The 20,810-nt window shown below is 34.1% G+C and overlaps 1 protein-coding gene across 5 annotated transcripts in view; it reads left to right on the forward strand.

The window, feature by feature from the left end:
- The window catches only part of adgra1a (adhesion G protein-coupled receptor A1a), a 78,517-nt gene that overhangs the window by 21,262 nt on the left and 36,445 nt on the right, over positions 1 to 20,810 (forward strand). For 2 of the 5 annotated variants that reach the window (XM_087276514.1, XM_087276510.1), the window contains exon 2: positions 15,263 to 15,329. The exons of 2 other annotated variants lie outside the window; for them this stretch is intronic. Coding sequence is in view for 1 of the 3 variants with exons in the window: in XM_087276510.1 (XP_087132636.1) it covers positions 15,279 to 15,329 (51 nt within the window). In the remaining 2 variants the exon portion in view is untranslated. Of the gene's footprint in view, positions 1 to 15,262; positions 15,330 to 20,308; positions 20,574 to 20,810 lie in introns of those variants that run through there. One more of the 5 variants, XM_087276512.1, reaches the window with a different exon arrangement.

Genomic DNA, 20,810 nt, shown 5'->3' on the forward strand with positions numbered 1-20,810 from the left:
TCCCATGCATGCATGCTTACATCTCAAAGGTAAAACAACCACAGAAGAAGTCCTCTTAAAGGGGACATGACATTTATATACAATGCATATCAAAACATTAAGCGATATGCGATCACAGCAGCCGCTCGAAACCCGTCCCATAGTAACTCCGTTACTGACATCACAGTACAGTTACTAACCCACTTCTCAGCTGTGTTATTCTGACAAACACTCAACGCCACTCCTGCCACAACAATCACCCACTCCCCAGTCTCCACTAATTTCGGAGACAAATGTTGGCAGGTAATAGTTTTGTTAGCAAATTCGTTGTGCCTCATTCATAATGACAGTGCATCATATCTTATTTGTTTTTTGCAAGACACTCATATTCAGCTTAAAGTGCAATTTAAAGCCATAAATAGGTTTATTAGGTTAGCTAGGTTTGATTAATTAGGCAAGTCATTGGACGACAGTGGTTTGAATTGTCAAAGGCTAATTGTTACAGTCCATCTCTTGTCTTTTTTTTGTATTGCTCCTGTGTTACCTTAGTTTACCTTATATTGTCTTGGTTATTTATTCTCTCTACCCCCTCATTATCCTGTTTGCTTGTTTGCTTAATTGTTTCCCACACTATATATGCCCTCTTGTATTAGTCTCTTGTTGTCAGTTGTTTTCAGTGTTACCTTGATGACTCTGCCACTGTCTTTGTTTTTGTTGACTGTTACTGTATGACTGCATTTGGGTCCTCACTTATTATTTCTTATACACACCACATTTGATATAGGGAATACTGTGAAAGTGTCCTTGCTCTGTTAAACATCACTTAGGAAATATTTAAAAAAGAATTCAAATGTCATAGGAGGGCTACTAATTTTGCCCTCAACTGTATCAGAATAATATTGAGCATGCCATTTAAATTATAATAAAAAATAACAGTATTAAATAAAAAGAAATTGAAATAATTTTAATTTATTAATTTTTATTTTTAGAATGGATGACCATGGCTAACAATGGTTCAGTTGCATATTGAGTACGTTCTAAATTATTAGATTATATTATTATTTGGGGATTAAAATAGTAAATATAGACAATTTTAAAATCTTAGATAAGATTATGTACATGTTACAATTATTCAATATTAGAATATATTATATATTTGTTGTCTAACTTAATATTTAAAAAGTAATTCAAATGTACAGTATAGTTGAAGTCAGAATTATTAGCCCCCCCTGAATTATTATCCCTTCTGTTTATTTTTTCCCCAATTTCTGTTTAACAGAGAGATTTTTTTCAACATTTCTAGACATTATAGTTTTAATAACTCATTTCTAATAACTGATTTATTTTATCTTTGCCATGATGACATTAAATAATATTTTACTACATTTTTTTAAGACACCACTATACTTATTGATTAAGTGACATTCAAAGGCTTAACTAGGTTAATCAGGTTAACTAGGCAGGTTAAGGTAATTAGGCAAGTTGTTGTATAACGATGGTTTGTTCTGTAGTCTATCGAAAAAAAATATAGCTTAAAGGGGCTAATAATGTTGACCTTAATCAACATTAAAAATTAAAAACTGCTTTCATTCTAGCTTAAATAAAACAAATAAGAATTTTTCTAGAAGAAAAAATATTATCAGACATACTGTGAAAATTTCCGTACTCTGGAAAAAAAAAATTCAAAAGGGGGACACAATTCTGATTTCAACTGTACATGTGTGGTTGATTATCTATTTCTGCTGGTATGAGTTTCACATGATCTTTCTGAAAAGTCTTTCTATGCCTGTAACGATATCTTTTGTTGTGCGATTTATTGTACTAAAATATATTGCGATAAATAATCTTATTGTCATTTTAAGGCCATTTTATGCCACTCATTATATAATGCCTGAATGACAATATTATATCATCATAATGCAAATACACTCTTTCAAAGAACACACAATATTTTATTCTTAATAATATTTCATTTAATTATAGTCACTTTAACAATTTAATAATTAGGCATTGGAATCAGAATGTGAAAACGCATATCCCAAATAAATATTAATAAATGTTGACAAAAAAGTATGAAGTAAAAAGTAACGGAGGCTGCGATTATCCACTACCAGATCTATTTTCGGTTGTCAGACACCCACATGAAAATATATAGTAATGTTTAGTAAATACTACAGTGTTTGTTTGTTTTTTTTTTTTTTACCATACTGACACCTCCAATAGAGATAGAGATGCTTCACAATCAGCTTAAATGTTGCTAGAATTGTTTTTTATGTAAGGTGGATATATATATTGCATCAACAAAAATGATTGAAGTCATGTCATATGTTGTGCAATAAGTTTATATATTAATTATTGTGACAGGTCTATAACTAACTGCTTTTAAAACAGCATATAAAATAAACTTTTATTGTTATCTTTTTAAAGATCACGTTTTACTGCTAAATAAACATTTTCTTTTTAAAAAAGGCCTACTTTTATGATTGCTTACCCTAAAGACTTTAACAGTAGTATACAGGATGAGTTCATTTTCAGAGAAATATAGCTTTTTATTGATTTCCATAAATCATGTTTGTTTGCAAATGAAGTTTTTTAAAGAGCTACTACAGTTCTGATCTGCCCTATTATGCACACTACGCAAGGTGTGTAGGGCCCTGTGTATTGCGGAAGGAGTAATTAGATAAACACAAATGCATATATATATATATATATATATATATATATATATATATATATATATATATATATATATATATATATATTTTTTTTTTTTTTTTTTTACCTTGCACATGTATCAGCCTGTTCAAGCCAAATATGAGTTTTCATAATGCATAATAGGGGCTCTTTACAAAATAAGATTAACAAAAACTAATAAAAACTGAGTTATCTGTTTGCGCATGTATTCCCATCAATTCTTTAATTTACCCCCAAATGTGCAAATGTTGGCTGAAATCTGCCTTTAGCCAGTGCAGCTCCAACAAACAATCTGAAAATGGTTTCTTTCTCCCATAAACCCATAACGCTGCCACCAGCTAGTTATTGTACATTCATCACTTTGGCTTACAGCCCAGCATTTAGCACTTTCTCCAGCCAGAATCCCAAAATAACAATGCATCCACAGTACTGTTATGCCACTGATAATGATGAACAAAACACCAAATATCTCTCATGCTCAACAAACAACAGAATTTTGATCATTAAGTCAACTTTCGTGTAACTTTTTAAGACTACAACGTAAACGTCATATAATTAATTGTGCATTTGTGTTTTGTATAGTGCATTTACACAGTCAGCACCCCGAACCGTATTCACTGTGTGATTTGATTCTGGGATGTGACATTCAGCGAGCTGTGCTGAGTGGATGATGCTCCATCCAGCCTGTCATCACAGCAGTCAGCAGCACATTGTGTTTTAACAGTAGCACAATGCAAGTTTCTGGAGAACAGCGATTGGTTCAGGCAGCCTCTCCAAACGGATGCTGACAAATATTTAACCTGGGCGTAAATCACATGTGACAGCTGACAGCCACTTCTTGTCCCAGACAATGCTGTCACTCACTCATAGCCTTATAAGAAGGAGCTGGACAATAGATTATGAAAATATAACAAATATTTACTTCATTTTATTTATTTATTTATTTATTTACTGTTGGTCATACATTGTAGACCATACATTGTAGTTTTATAATACTTAATAAGAAAAATTACAGACTGTCTTAGTTTTCTTATATCCCCCCTATCCCTCTAAATTAAATTAAATTAAATCAAACATAGCCTCAGAAAAAGTAAAAACAAATAAAATAAAATTAATAATAATAATAATATATGTAGATATATTTTCTGATTCTCAAGCATTTTTGTTTATTTATGGTTGTATTATGGGACCATGATCTCTGTCTACTCTTGTCAATGTTAAAAATTCAATTTACGGTTTAACAAAGTGGCTTTTATTGACCTTAATAGTTTGAAAAAAATTAAATGTACAAAAAATTATATACAGACAAATAAGTCAAAAATAAAAGAACTGGCAGTTTATTACAAGTCTTTTGTACTATAATATACAACACCAAACCAGACAATATATCACTTTAAACCATTACAAATGTTTGTAGAAGTTACTTTTTCCAACTTTTCAATGTTAAAAGGTACCTGTTTTACCCCGTTTATAAGATGTAAGATAAGACTTTGGTGTCTTGTCTTTTTAAAGTTTCATCTCAAAATGCCCATCAGATTATTTATTATGTAATGTAGAATCTGACCGTTTTAGTATCTGAATACATTGGATTAGGAGATTCCCCCCCAATCTGTAAAGCGCTTTGAGTGCCCAGAAAATGTAAGGAATTATTATAATTATTATTATTGTAGCTGTTTTTATAGCCTGTGGCTACATGCATGTTTGGTTCTCATGCGTTATCAGATAACAGCTGTCAGTGATAGAGACAGACACAAATGAAGCTAAAATACAGCTCATTAGTAGGGCCAGACAGAATCTGCTGACCTTTTTTTATCTATTTCTGTGAAGAATTTGCGGAAAATCTCCGGATTTATGCAGAATAATTTTATTATAACTAAAAACTTAATATATAAAATAAAGAAAATATACCTTTTTAACTTTTATTTAATGTTTACAATGCAAATCTAATTAGATATTTAGTAAACAAAGCAAGTCTCATATAGTAAATCTACTAAAAGACAGAAAATATTATTTTACAGACTGTTGTAAATAAAACATAAACATTTTCATATTTGTCAATAATATTACTGAAATTACAAAAAAAAAACTGAATAAAAATACATTTACACAGATTTATACAAGTAAATAAATAGACTCAATCATGGGCTAAAAATCTGCGGATTTCTGCGTGTACAGATTCCGTGTGGGCCTACTCATTATTCAAAAATAACAAGTAAGTTTTTTTATGTATTTGTTGTGGAGTTTATTCAAGCCTTTCTGAAATGATGAGTGTGTGTGTGTACTGCAAACACAAATGACGTTTGCAGTACGCACACACACAAACACACACACACACACACACACACACACACACACACACGTACACACAAACACACATTATCGTTTACTGGTAGCATGCAGTCAAAGGATTATAGCAGTTAAGAATTACATAGCGAATTTACTGTTTTTATTACAAACATGCACGGTTTTAAAGGGCCATGAAACCCCCTCGTTTCAGCAGGGTGTTTTCACACCTCTACTTTGGAAAAAGTCAAAAAAAGTGGGCGTGTCCAGCTCTGTTTAGGGGGAGTGTCGGAGGAAGAAAAGTGGGAGGGTGTGGGAGTGTCTATTTGGGCACGCGTGAGTTTCAGAGGCAAAATACACAGACAGGAGAAAGTGATGGTGTTTAACCTACATGGACATCTGTAGTCGAATTATTTGCCAAATTATTAAATGTTGGACTTTAACTGCAGTTTGGCTCTTTCACTCAGGGAATTCATCCATGCCCCTCGCGACAAACGAGATATTTGATTCGAGGATCTGCTCTAAGCGTGTATTTTTCATGCAATGTTTGATACCGCACGGCGAATGAGAGAAAAAAAACCTCCGCATTTCCCGGAAACTTAGATGCACACGGCAGGTAGCGTCAGAAAGCCGCGTGTGTTATTCCGGTCACTAAATGCGGTAAAAACCCTACACGAGGTTAAAGTTTGGTTGTGATGCTAACGTGTTTACACTCGGTGACTCTGTGCAATAGTTAACTTAGTTCGATACGAGCAAACTGAATAAACAAAGAGCACTGGTCGCTCACTTACCAAATCTGTAGAGACAGGACAATCACCAGTAACTAGAGCCGCGTCTTTATTAAGAGAATACTACAAGCGAATCCAGATCTCAGCGTTTGGAGATGAGAACAGCTCTCAGGTAAACAATAATCCTCCTTAGACATGTAAGTTATTGTTGTCGAGCGTCGCGTACACTGTTAATCCACACGTGACTCCAGCTGAGCTCTCACAGAGAGAAAATGAAAACAAAACTTAACGGCAGCAAACTATAAAAGCAACACTTCACGCTTGTTTTGCCAACACAACGTGGCGTCTCTGTCGTCTAAACACTGTGACAGTAATGAATATTAATGAAGTTGCACAATAGAGCACGCTGATTGGTTTGAACCAAGCCTTACTCATGCATTAATGCATCACACTGTAAGACGGCATAAGACTCACTCTGGCACAGACGCCCTGTCTGCACGCTGGAATACAATATTACAATACATACTATTATGTCATGACCATGACGCAGCTTCAAAAATTCGTTTCAAACCGAAAGTATGAATTTGCTTGAAATAACGCAAAAACAACCAATTTACACTTTTTAGTGAAATATAGGTGTCCTAATAGTGTTTATAGCAGTGTGGGACACATATACGACTGTCAACAGCTCAAAAAATGTGTTTTGGTGTTTCGTGACCCTTTAAAAAGAATTATTGAGGTGCAGCTGATCACAGAGAGCCGTAACATATGTTTTAATTTCAGTTTCTCTGCAAAAAATGTTCTGTGGACATGTGCATACATGTTATTATAGAGACATGTCACCTGTCAATCAGTTTATTGGCAGGGAAAACCGCACTCTTACGTCATGTTGCAGTGGGCCTCGAAATCACTGGGATTTGGGTCCTATTTTAATATCAGGAAATTTAAAAGCTTGAGACTTGTTGTGTTTATATCACTCCAGTAGTACTGTGGAAACACTATATCTAAACACAGTTCTGTCCAAGCAGCTTAAAAAATATGATTTTTTATCAAAGATGACCTTTAAAAGTTGTTGGAGAAAAGATCAATGTCTCATAATGCAGTTTAAAAGCATAAATAAACGGGGGAAAAATAAAATAATAAAAACATGAATCACAAAAATGTGAAACTGTTAATCTACTGATATTTTTTACAGTGTAGGTTACAAATAAATGAATAAGATTTAAAAAAACTGTTTAAACAGATGATATGATCCCTTTAAGGAGTCAAAATTTCTTTTTTCTAGTATTTTACTGTGTGTTAGAGCTGATATCAACAAAACATGGTAAACCTCTGATATAGTCTATATTTAACTAAGTTGTACTTTGAGTCCTGTGGGTTAAAGGAGAACACTTAGTGGAGAGACATCTACCCCATCTGCTCTTGCATTTGATTAAATATTAAAACTCGGTAGAACAGAATAACACATTTTTAACAGTTCTTTTTTACATCACAGATCAGTAAATATTAGTTTCTGAATTGTAATGCCCACTTGTGATGCTTTTAAAATAGCAACAATAGCAACAAACCTGCCTAAAGCTGCCTTAACGTCGTTGTCTGTAGCCACTTAATCAAAAAGTTACGAATTGCCGTGAGATTGCATTGCACTCTCAGCTCGCATCATTCAAAAGAAAAGATCCACATTGCCCCTGATAACATCAACTGACTGGACTGTCTTAGCAACAGGATGAATGTAAAGGGGGAGTAAGCAAAATTGTTTCTACTTTATAATTAATGTTCACTACTTACAGGAATCAACTTTTCAATGAGTACAATTGTTTGTATTCAATTTTTTTGTTATTATTATTATTATTATTATTATTATTATTATTATTATTATTATTTTCCAACTTTCATATCTGCAATGCCTGTATTTTGGCATTTTTTGTAGTCCACTTAGATTCCAACTTGGAGATATTTTTTTTCTTTATTGGCATTGATTGTTTTAAAAAATTTAAATGGCATTAACATGCCTGTGTTTTAATTTCGATAATAAATATGGCTGTCAAGCCAGGATCTTGGTGGTTTATTGTGGGTATGTTGTTTACATGAAGACATCTGTGTTACAAGTTAAGCAAAAATTCTAATAAACAATTATATTTTGAATTTAAATAGTTTTTGTCTTGCGTTTACATTAATTTTACATTTCAATATCCAAAATGACAAGTTTCAGTCTTTTAAATGTGATTAAACGTGATTAGTTTAAAAAAATGTGATTCATTAGTTAATTTTTTTTTATTGATTGACAGCACTATTATTGATATATTTTTTGAAGTAGTTAGTATTCGAGGCAAAATTGTTATTATACAGAATGTTTGATAAATTAAAGGTATACGTTTTAATTAACAAATTAATTCTGATTTATTTCTATTCATCTGATTCAAGTTTATTAATGAGTAATGGATGAATACACTGAAAGAAATATATATATACAGCATGGTTGATGATGTTAACAGATGTGAAATAAAATTACAAAATCCCTGTTGAGGTTTTATGAGGTTTTGAAGAATCAGTTAGCTTCCCATTCTGATCATTTAGCAATACAGTAAGAATCATTAGAGCCATTATGCTAGCAGATGTTGCACAGCTTGACTAGTAAACATTTACTTCATGTATTAATTTCACAGTTCGTTCTGTCATGCGCACTGACTCTGTTCTGCATTTCCTACTGACAAGACCATCAGTAGGAGTCACGTTAGGCCAAGTTGCTTCTCGTTAAACATTCATCAGCAAAGTCAACTCATTTTCTCATATTCTAGTAATCTGCTGGCATTGATGGCTGAATAGGACTGAAAATCATGTTATGAATATGCATCAATTGAGAGGAATTGGCTTGATTCATATAATATTCGGTCAGATTAGAAGGAGTGGTGTGGTCCTAAAAACATCTGAAATGTTAGGATTGTAAATGCTTTATAAATCCAGATATTTTCTCAATCAGTTTATAAACTGTTAATTAAGGGAGGATATTCACAATGGGTTTGCTTTAAAGTGTTTTTACATTCTGTTTCAGGTCTAATTTTAGATGTCATCTAAGCAAGCAAAATTAATTTTTGCAGATTTTCACAGGTTTGTTAAATAAATATAGTGCAGTCTGATTTACATTTTCATTCACAGATTCAAAGTATCAAAATATATCTCTGATTTAACTTGATATTATGACAGGAATTATTACTAATGCAAAATAATAGCTAATTAATTCATCAATGTTTTAGTTGTTTTAATAATTTTAATTTTTGTTGTACAAAAAGTGTGTTTTGTTCATTTTAAAATATAATAATATTAATATTATTATTATTATTATTATTATTATTATTATTAATAATAATAATAATAAATATTGCAAAGATTGGGTGTTTCCCAGTTTTGGGTTGTAGCTGGAAGGCCTTCTTCTTTGTAAAACATATACTGGAGTAGTTTGCAGTTCATTCTGCTGTGGCGACCCCTGATGAATAAGGGACTAAGTTGAAGGAAAATTAATGAATTGCAATGATTAGTTGTAAATTAAAATGTAAATAATTGTTATATTTTAATTAAATTGTCTTTATATTATTTTAGTCATTCATTTTTAGTAAACAGCATTTTTGAATATATGTTAAAATTTCTGAATTAGGCAGTGTTTACAACTTATTTGAACTCTCTTAACATATTGCCTTCCATGTAATAAATGCTCTTTCTTTCCTTTTTAATTGATTTCTTTCATAGTATATTAATTTTAGTTTGTTTTTAACTATTATTATCTTATACTGTTTAATTGTAAATATTTACTTTCAACATTGACAATATATTGTTGAATGACTGCATTCAGTTAATACTCTTGTTTCTATTTTTCTTTTCCCCTTTTTATAATTTTTTTTTCTTTTTTAATATTTTATGCAAAATACTTTTGCAAAAAAAAACAAAGGATATGTAACAATTTGTATTGTAAATTTGTTTGTTTTTTCGCAATAAAACAACAACTATGTGGACACCTATTCATTGCAGATATCACTTTTTTGGGGGGAGTATGCTGTCGTATTTTGCACTGTCGTTGAATTTGTACTGTCTGTATTTTGCACTGTTGTTGTATTTTTACTGTCTGTATTTTGCACTGTCGTTATATTTACACTGTCATTTTATTTGCACTGTATTTTGTACTGTCTGGAGCCAGCACCTAAGCTTTTCACTCATCATAGCGTGCTGCTGATGATGTGACAATAAAAGGGATTTGATTGATTTGATAAAAATATGTGAACACAAGTTTCCCAAATTAAATTTGATGCGGTGGATAGGGCTGTTGCCTCACAGCTAGAAGGTTCTTGTTCAAGCCTCAGCTTGATCAGTTGTCATTTCTGTGTGGAGTTTGCATGTTCTCCCCACGTTCACGTGGGTTTACTCGGGGTGCTCCGGTTTCCCTCACAGTCCAAAGACATGCACTATAGGTGAATTGGGTAAGCTAAATTGTCTGTAGTGTATGTATGTGAATGTGAGAGTGATGAGTTACAGCTGAAAGGGCATTTGCTGCGTCAAACATATGCTGGATAGGTTGCCGGTTCATTCCGCTGTGGCGACCCTGATTTATAAACCCTGCAGTCACAGGATGTCAACATGAAGTCATATTGACGTTGTAGCCCAACGTCATGGCGACGTTGGATTTTGTTTGGAAATGAAAATCGGGTTGATGTCAGAACCCAACATCAGGCCGACATCAATGTCCAATGTCCAACCTAAAATCAACCAAATATCAACGTAAAATCATGTTATACCTTGACGTTGTATGGACGTTACCACTATGACATTTGTCAGACAGTGGATTTTGGTCACTTTCCAACACAACCTAAAATCAATTCAATATCAGCGTAATTTGACATTGATATTGGACGTCAAAATAAAGTTGTACTAAGAGGCTGACTAGACATTGAATTTTGGTCACCTGACGTCATGACATAAATACCTAATATTAACGTTGTATGATGTTGTATGCCTGCTGGGAAGAGACTAAGCTGAAAAGAAAATGAATAATTCAATTAAATGAATCATTTAAAAAAATCTAATTACAATTAAACTCACAGCATTTAGTTGAAAATACAGTGGATTTTATGGGGTCCTAAATTCACATGGTAGCTTACTTTGTGGAGTTTAATTGTGAACATGTTGTGTGTACAATTATCAAGATATAGCAAACATGCGGAAAGCATTTCTTCCCTATTAATAGTATATTCCTGTGAAAATGATCACCTTTTCAGACCTAGTTCATATAAAAATAAAATCCAATTGATTCTTTCGGAATAATGAAGCTGTTATGTTCTGCCGTTTATCTGAATTTCCTAGATTAACATGTTCTGTTTTAGCTGTACTGACAGGAATTAGTCAAGACAAGTCTTGACCCAAGGCTAAACGTTATGTTTAAGGCATCTGGCAAAACCGATAGGTCAGTTTATTTAATATCTATTTGGAGAGCCCGATACATCGTAATTGCTAAGATTTTTCCTTGGAGGAATTATTTAATCTCGTCTTAAATCGAAAACAGTCAAGGGGGGGATGCAGACTCGTTGTCATGGAAACCAAGTTACAGGGTTTAATTACGCTTGGCTAGTTATGCTTTTAACGCAACAACAACTGGATCAGGGACCTTTCCGTGTTCTCCAGGGCAATTGCTTTATAAATTTCAATTAGCATGCTAATATAACCATATTGGGTGGCATTGTAGTGTAACTGCATATAATGAGTGTCAGAGAAAACAATAACAACAACAATAAAATACTAGGCACACTTGTGAAAAAAACATGAGGGCATTGCATGAAAGCAAGCAGCTGTTCCACTGCTGATAAAACAGGTTAGTGTTTAGCCGGAGACTGGTTTCATTTAGCGACGTGGGTGACAGGGCAAAAGCACACCCCAAGGCATTGCAACACTGAGACCTAACAAGGCAGAGAGCAAGTGGGTGGTCATAGTTTGAAGATGAATTTTCAAAAGGTGACATGCTTTTCTACCTTAGAAAAAAACACATATGTGGAGTTTGTATATGTTTGTGTGTTTGTGTGTATATATATATATATATATATATATATATATATATGGATATGCATATCTTTTGTAGCATGTGTAATGTGCTTCTAACCTTAATCCAGATAAATGTTCATTATGCATGACAGTGTTGCAGTTGTGTTTTGTTTCATGTCTAAAACTGCTCACTTGTTCACTCGTTCACTGAAGTATATGCCAGCAAAATTATGTAAATAATGTGAGCCAGAGAGTAGTCTGTTATGCAGTGGATGGATTCATCATAAACATTACACACAGCATCCTGTAGTATTTCCTTTTTGGCTTTATGCATTGACTGTTCATTTGTCATGTGCATGGTATTGCTTGATTACAAAAAGACCTGCTCGTCAATTTTTAACTATATTTTGAAATGGAAACACTAGTTTTACATTTATTTGTTTATAAAAATGCAAATACAATCTAACATATTATTTGAAGATCATATAAAATATTCATTCATTGAAAAAAAAAAAAAACATGAAGAACCTATAAGTGTATGAACATCACTACTTATAATTTTTCTAGGTTTCCAATGCGCTTGAGTGACTCCTGGTTTAAATTATGAATGAAATTTGCAGCCTCTAGTGTTCACCTCAGCCATCTTTCTTTTTTTTTTTTTTTAGAGTGGATTGTGGGTAAGAAGTAGTGAACAAAAGTAGGTAATGAAGCCGTTCACTAAGAATGCTTGTACCATTACAAAATGGCAGGCAGCCAATATTGTGCACTGTATAGTGTGGATAAGCTGTGGTTTCAGACATGGACTTCTAGTTTGTATGATCTTGTTTGTCAGCTTGTTCAATTCTTTTAACCCTGTCTTTCACACAGCAAAAAAAGGCACAAGACCTGTATGATGTGCTTTGTTGCTATTTTCAGATCAGCACAACCCTATTTTTCACATTTTGCACCACACTGTTTAACCATTTGTGCCACTTTGTGGACTCATGAGTCATGGGTGTGCTGATCCATTGACTAATTAAAAGCTGGTCTAAAGTTCAGCTCAGAGTGCGTTAGTTATGTACTTTGCAGGTCGAAACGCTTACACATTGCTTAATACACATGGGATGTACAGTAATACTCAAATATATTAGCATATAAAAAAATAAAAATAAAGGAATAAAATGATTTCTACATAAATATAAAAATCACTGCCCCCACACCTTCTTCATGCCATTTGTATAATGTTATTATTGTTTGCAGTATTATTTATTATGCAAATTTATATTCATTTTATTAAAAACCAATTTAGATTTGTCCACCTGTTGGGTTTTGGAGACGTCTGTATCACCATTATGAGGCATAAGAAAAGGACGTGTTTTTGGATATAACCCAGTTTTTTGACCACGCTTCATTATCATTGTTAATTTATTCGTTTGCTGGAAATTAGAAATAGTTTTGAAACAAATCTTTGTGCTTTACAACAAAAATTAAATATGTAGGCTAATGGATGTCATCATTGAAGTGTGTACAACACTGTTTCCTTATCTACAAAAGTAAAGGAGTAAAGTGAAGTTCAAGTAAAGAGAAAGTAAAGAGGCCGAATGGAGGAAGCTCGTTCATTATTTCCACACTGCAGATGGTCTGTTTAACTGTTCTCTCGTTAGTGAAGCATTCAGTTTTTCCACTTGCATAATTTGCCTTGTAAATAGAAAAATGCGCCATGGCGCAACACAGCTGACTCTTAAAGCGAATGAGAGATGAGCCTCTGATTGATTTAATGCACATTATGCTCAAAGTGCACCCATAACTCACTAAAAGAATGAGCACAACCCTGTTAGACAATGCCAACTGGCCCATCTGGGACTTCGACCAGCGACCTTCTTGCTATGAGGTGACAGTGCTAACCACTGAGCCACTGTGCCACCCAAATATCAAAACCCGCAGCTTGATGGCGTACTGGAGGTCCACTGTGTAATGGACAATCGCCTACACCTTCCCCTACCCTAAACCCAGTCATCACAGTAGCATGGGCATTACCTTAGTGGGCGACTCGGCGATACAATGTCCACTAGGTAGTGGACCTGGTCCAGTACTTCATTGTGGTTACAGACTGCAGCGAGAACATCTTGCAACTATCTAAGTATGCATCCAAATGCTAAACCTAAAGCTTTATAATATAAGTAATGATGTCTGTTGCACAATCATGTGTTAAAATTGTGTTATTACATCTGATTTGACCTGCCTGCATTTCTTGGATTGAGATGCCTTATTTTGGATCACAAAATTTGTTTTAACTCTTTAAAATCCTTCCTGTTATTTTTTAAGTCACTGTGTGTCACATTGGAAAGCCTTATGAAAGCATCAATATAAACTAGTCTGTTCAATTAAAGGTGTCTGTAATGCAGTGTGTGGGACACATGTTCTTAACCAATTGTATGAACCTCCAACTGGCAACCATAAAATATAAAACTTCTATAATAAAAAAATATTCAGACAAAGGAAGAAAACTGTAAAAGAACAGGGTCAAGAACCTGATAGAAGAAGTGTTATGGTGAAATGATAGAGAAGCAAAATAGAAGACCAAGGACACCGGCTCATTTCTGAATGAATAAGGGCCATTATTTTAATGCATGTCCTTAATCTTGACCTTATCACGGCCAAGGCGAGTCAAAAGGTGCATTTGAGTACTGGGAGAATGCTCAGATGTTTGTGAACATACAGGTTTGTAATTCAGTAATGTGTTCTTGCTGTAAACTAAATATAAAAATAGTGTTTTTATTTTAAAATATAGTTAAAAAATAAAAAAATATGACACGCAGGTGTTTTTGTTATTAAGCAATACAATAAGCCTGACAAATAAACAGTCAATGCATACAGCCAAAAACGAAATACTACAGGATGGTGTGTAATATTCATGATGACACAACATGATTATTGTACAAATTCACTCTCATTTTTTTTAAAAGCCTGATAGAAGAAGTGTACTGGTGAAATGATATAGAAGCAAAATAGTGGAAAAGATACGAGAGACCAAGGACACCGGCTCATTTCTGAAGGAATAAGAGCAGTTATTTTTAATGCATGTTCTTAATCTTGACCTTATCATGGCCAAGGTGAGTCAAAAGGTGCATTTGAGTATTGGTAGAACATTCCAATATTTGTGAACAGACAGTTTTGTAATTCAATAATGTGCACTCGCTGTGAACTGTTACTCTGTCCTCTAATCTTTGTTTTTTCTGGATTGCAGACCACCTGTAAAAGTGTAACCATATACTGTCAAAACAGGATTTCAGTCCAAAAATGCAATAGTGACAATTTGTACTGTTAAAATTGATGTGCTGTACAGGAAAGTGCAGCTTTGTGCACTTTTTGTTTCAAAACACCACCATAGTGTCAGCCGAGATACATGGGTACATTGACAACATGACTACCTTGTTTATGGACAATACAAAGGACTTGTCATTTTGAAAACACCAATGAGTTTATTAAAATGAAAATACTTTTAAAAGATAACCTAAACATTTGGAGCAAGTTCCAGGATTTTGCAGGTAAATGTTTGTGTGATGCTGTTTATACAGATGTCCAGATCTGATCATGCGGTTTCAGACTCTATCGGAATCAGACGTTACGGACTCGATAATATATGTATATGAATGTGTGTGTGTGTGTGTGTGTGTGTGTATATATATATATATATATACACACACAAACACACACATATTCTCATTATATTTTAACACATCGATAGTTAGACCTCTTTCTTGTCTTCACACAGAGACAGCAATGTGTGCAGCATGACATCACTGTTGCAGAGAGGCTATTGGTTAAATGCTGGCAAAGTGGAACACGGAAGCAGCTTGAAAGAGAAAGTGTGAGTATGTCTGCTCTGGAGGTATTATAAAGTTGATGATGACAACATGGCCATAGCGAACTGTTAGATATGTAAACTTGGGATTGTCTGCCGGATATTTTATGTTGAGGTGCTATTTGTTTTTATATTCGCTATTATTTTTATATATATATTTTTTATATATTAACTCTTGCACCTAAAGTGAAGAATTGATGTTAATTATTTCTTGATTGTTCAAGCCACCTCACAGAAGTGCTCTGTTTGTTAACAGAGTTGTTGAATGTTAAAATAAGGTGAATTAAATAAAAAATAAGGAGCATTCTGGGTCTGTTTCTTACCTCTTCTTTATTTTTTTTATGTATCATAGAAGTGTTGGATTGGGTTTTGCTATCGGCAGATACTCAAAATCAAATGACTGACTCGAGGGCAAAAACCTGATCAGGACATTCCTAGCTGTTTGAACTAATTTACTGCAAGTTTATTGGTCTACTCTTTGTACTATCGTGGTTGCATGTCAGTAGTGCAGTTAAAGTTTTCCATGGGAAAGTTTTATTATTATTATATTAATAAATTGTTGTTATTATCATATTTATTATTGTTTTTTTATGAATTCTGGTCATGTCAACATGGGAGCACTTGTAATCTAGTGATGAATGACCCTCTCTGTGTAGAAAAAACACTGATTTAATTTTATTTTTTACCATTTTGATTATGCAGGGAGGTAAGCAGTTTGCACTACGCCACTGGACGTACACTCTTTTCAGTGTGGCTTTTAGGTAAAAACAGTGTGAGGTGAAACCTCCCAATGTGATTCTCTAAAATGCGCTGCTTGTGAAGGGTAAAACCTGGTAGGTTGTCTCTTTAAATCAGCGCTGCGGTGGTGATGTGCCCGTGAGCTCAGACGGTTTCAACCACATCCACCTCTGCAGTGGGCAACTTTAAATGCGCGCGCTCGACATCGCCTCTCACGCGACTGACATTCAGTTTACACTCACATTCTCTCTCCTACAGACTGGTAGATCCCACGCTAAACTGAGAACTTATTGGAAGCCATCTTTGGGGAAAGAAAATAATATCAAAAATATTCAACCCACAAAAGTTCTGATAAACAGTTTTAGTTTTCTTCATAATATTTGTTTATAATAAAGTTTCCTTAACATTTCAGTCATGAAAATATTTTTAAGGAATAAAAGTATATAATTATTTATTTATAAGGAATACACCTACACATTTTATGAATACATTGAAGATAGAGGTCTTAACAGGATATTTACCTGAATTGGAGTCTGATTCTTTCTTTTCTTTCTTTCTTTCTTTCTTTCTTTCTTTCTTTCTTTCTTTCTTTCTTTCTTTCTTTCTTTCTTTCTTTCTTTCTTTCTTTCTTTCTTTCTTTTGTTATCCAGTGTAGGAGAATACATTTTCTTGCACAAAATGTCAGGAACTTGCAAAGTGTTTTTTTGTTTTGTTTGTTTGTTCATATTAATCTCGTTGTATATCCCAAGCAGCATATGCTTGGGGTCACAACCAATATTAATATATAAAATACCATTAATTTCTTGTTCAATCATGACCCAGAACTTTTGAATTTCCCTGCAAAGCCAGAAACAATGAACAAGATCTCCTTTCTCAGTTTTACATTTTAGACACATTGGTGACAACTCCTCTTTAAGCTTGTGCCTCCGTGAGGGAGAGATGTGAGCTCGATGTTGAATTTTTAGTTGCATTGCTTTTACTCTGTTAGGGACATTACATTTTTTCCAAGCTTCCTCCCATTGATTTTCTGGGATTTGTATATCAAGAGTTCTTTCCCAAGTCTTGTATTTAAAGAGCCACAATCCTTAAGGACTTTGTAGAAACAGCTTGTAGAGTTGTCCCAGTGTGAACAAAAGTTGTCTTTTCACAACTGTAATGTCCTGATTTTTGAGAATTGTGTTGTCTTTTTTTTCCCCCAGTGTTATATTTGTTGGTCAGTTGTCAAAAGACATTAAAATATTTCCATCAAACAAGTCATATAATGTGGTGAGAACTTTTTATGACCAGACTTTAAATTGTGGGTCTTCAGTCCCTACAGAAAGTCAAAATTATCATATAGAATAAAGTTTTAAAAAAACAAAACTTATTTTCCTTGCGGTCCTTGATTCAAAATGCAGGCAGATGGTAACACCTGCACTTTAGAGAGAGAGTAATGAAGCTTATGGAACTTATGCTACTGGTGTTTATCTTTTATGATGGTTCCTGTGTTAGAGAAGTTAGATTTGTGTTTGATCATAGTCTGAAACATTGACTTTTCTCAGATTACAGATGTTGTAGTATGTTGATATGCAGGGATGGGCAGTATTTATGATGCATGTATTTCAAATACAAAATAGTATTTTGTAATTTGTACTTGATAGGGTTTATGAAAATGGATTTGAAATCAAAATACTTTAGTGTCATGTATTTTTGTATTTTTAAAATACTGTAAAATACTTTGTAAGAAGGGCTTTATGATAACATCTTAAAAATGTGGCCTCAGATTGATGCTTTCTTAGTTATTTGTCTATAGGCTTGGGATCAGAACAGAAAACTGATTAAGAAGGTGGTTAATGCTTGGAGTATGGATGGAAATTATGCAACACGCAAAAAGTAAATAAGGCAAATGGCAACAAAAGTCAACAATCGTAAAAATAGTATACTGCACAATGTTAAGACCAATAATATACAGGCTACGCTAATTATTCTCTTTATTCTCTATTTCCACCTGGAGATACTCATCGCTAGACCCCCAGAGATTATGCAGTGCCACTGAAGTGATCCAATACCTGTGAAGAGATGATCCCAAGGTTTTCCACATTCCCGGACCAGGCCGTAGCAGCTGCTGTGGTGGTCATGGAGGAGTAGAGAGCCTGAGACTGATTCCTGTGTAACTCCAGGGACCGCCAAGTCTTCACTGACCTCCTGCGTTCTCCAGCCTCCGGCGCCTCGACTGCAGCTCTCCACAAGACATTTTGCCATATGAGAAATGGTCATGCTAACTGAGCCAGGTTTCACCCAAGGTTTTTTTTTTTTTTCCCTCACTTTCGCCCATTGGTGAAGTTTTTGTTTTCCTCGCCACTGTTGCCACTGGCTTACATCGTTCAGGACTTGTAGAGCTGCTCATCGATGGATTACTCTTTGGTGTTTAGACTTCCTGCAGTGAATATTAAAACACATTGAACTAAACTGAGCTAATCAAAACTGAACTACACTGTTTCAATTCACTATAATCTTCTAAGTGAAGCTGCTTTGACACAATCTACATTGTAATAGTACTATACAAATAAAGATGAATTGAATTGAATTGAATACAATGGCAGTATAGTATACAATTTGATCAGCATCTTTGCTTAAGAAATGCTGTACAGATGGTGGACTGGTGTTGACTAAGGGGGCAATCTGGGACATTTCCAGTTAAAGAAGAACTGAAAAAATCTTGGAGAAATGAATAGACTGTACAAATAGTAGTAGTTTTCTAATAGTGGTGATTTCTACAATACTTCATACAGTTAATAAGAGAGTTGTAAAAGTTGCACAATACAGCATATGAAACACAAATATTTAATAATATTGCAGTCTATACAGATTGGTCAAAAACTCCAGACCCCTGTTACACAGCAGCAGCAGGATGTATATGAACAGTTTATATGCAAAAACAGATAACTCAATTATCACTCAATTTTTATAAATATCGGTTGTACATTGAAAACTACAATTGCAAAAAACATGATTTCTGGAAATTATTACAACTGGAGTTTTCAGTAGTTTTATTGAACAAACAAATAAATAACCTTTTCATATTTCACCCTTTTAAATATAAGTCTCTTAAGAGATTGTTGCAGTTTCACTGGCCATGCAATGGATGGAAACACAATGAAGAGATATTGTTCTATATCCCAACAATTACATGGGTTAAAGAGATCATGTTCAAGACAGAACTTACTGTATGAAATTTGTACAGAATGTATGCTAAAGCCGAGGAGAAACAAAAGTTTATGGAGAGCTACTCATGTACAGAAGTAGAGGTGAACAAGGTACAGAGAAACTGATTTAAAATCCCCCAGAGATGTGTTTACCTCCCTAAGTAAGTTTGATGCTGAAGGGATTGGTGAAATATGTCTATTGATCGAATGATAAAGAATAATTGTCATGCTCTTTTGTAATAATATTTTGTTGTATTTTCAAAATACAAAAATACAGTATTTTATTTTGATACATTTGTGGCTGCTGTATTTTGTAGTTTATTTTGATACACGTAAAACTGAGGTATTTGGTGTTTTATTTTAAAATACACTTCAATGTATTTTTGCCCATCCCTGTTGATATATGTAATTATGCAAGAAGAAACTCGTGCCCCAGGCTGTGGGAAACAACATTGTAAAAAATTCTTGCACATATACCTTAAATTTTGCTTCGTATGACCTGAGTGTATCATTATTTTTAGGTGAACTGTCCCTTTAAGTACGAAACATTAACAGTTCTTGGTTCGTTTCGAGTCAGATATGACGAAAGTAAAAACTTGCTGTTGAGTAAGTGAGTCACATAAATTCAGTAACTGTTCTAAATGGTTGAAATGTGTTTTGAATCACTATAAAGAGTCGATTCTTAAGAATCATTTAATTGAGATTCGGACTAATAAGCTTCTTTTTGCATTGATTCACAAAAAAGAACCGGCTCATAGGAGTCATTCGTTGAACTGATCTCAAGCTGTAAGATTCAGTGTCGGTGCTGCGGTGCATGGTAGTACGGAAACCCTGTCAGAGGATTTCAATGCTGTGATCCTTCTGCATCGGCGGAACAATGCACCTTCAAGCACTGTTAACCGAACCGAACCGAACGTCATGAAAATCACTTCGATGCGCTATTTTGTATGAAAAATGGAGCCGGTTCATCGCTTCTCAGTTCATAAGACCTGATGTTGGTCTTCCTTGGAGATGGAGTATATATGCCCTCACGCTCGACAAGTCTATCAGATAATGGGACGTAAAGATGGGGAACGACACCAGTTGCTCTCTTTAAAATAGGTAAGAATATATTCAGTTAACGTTATGTTTTAGATAACAGCCTATTTTGGCGATCTTATTCTGGTGCTGTAAGTGATATCCACCAAGGTGGCTCATAAATTCACGCAGCCACGTTCATTTAAAAACATTTTCCGATGAAAGTCCTGAATTTGCCATTTTGGTGGAAGGTAAGGGGTGTTGGCTTCTGCTCGTCATAGAATTACGATTTTGGAGACACTAGAGTGTTTTAACGCATTC

This window comes from Danio rerio, chromosome 12 (genome assembly GCF_052040795.2).
Source record: "Danio rerio strain M-AB ecotype USA chromosome 12, GRCz13ab, whole genome shotgun sequence".
Classification (NCBI taxonomy): domain Eukaryota; kingdom Metazoa; phylum Chordata; class Actinopteri; order Cypriniformes; family Danionidae; genus Danio; species Danio rerio.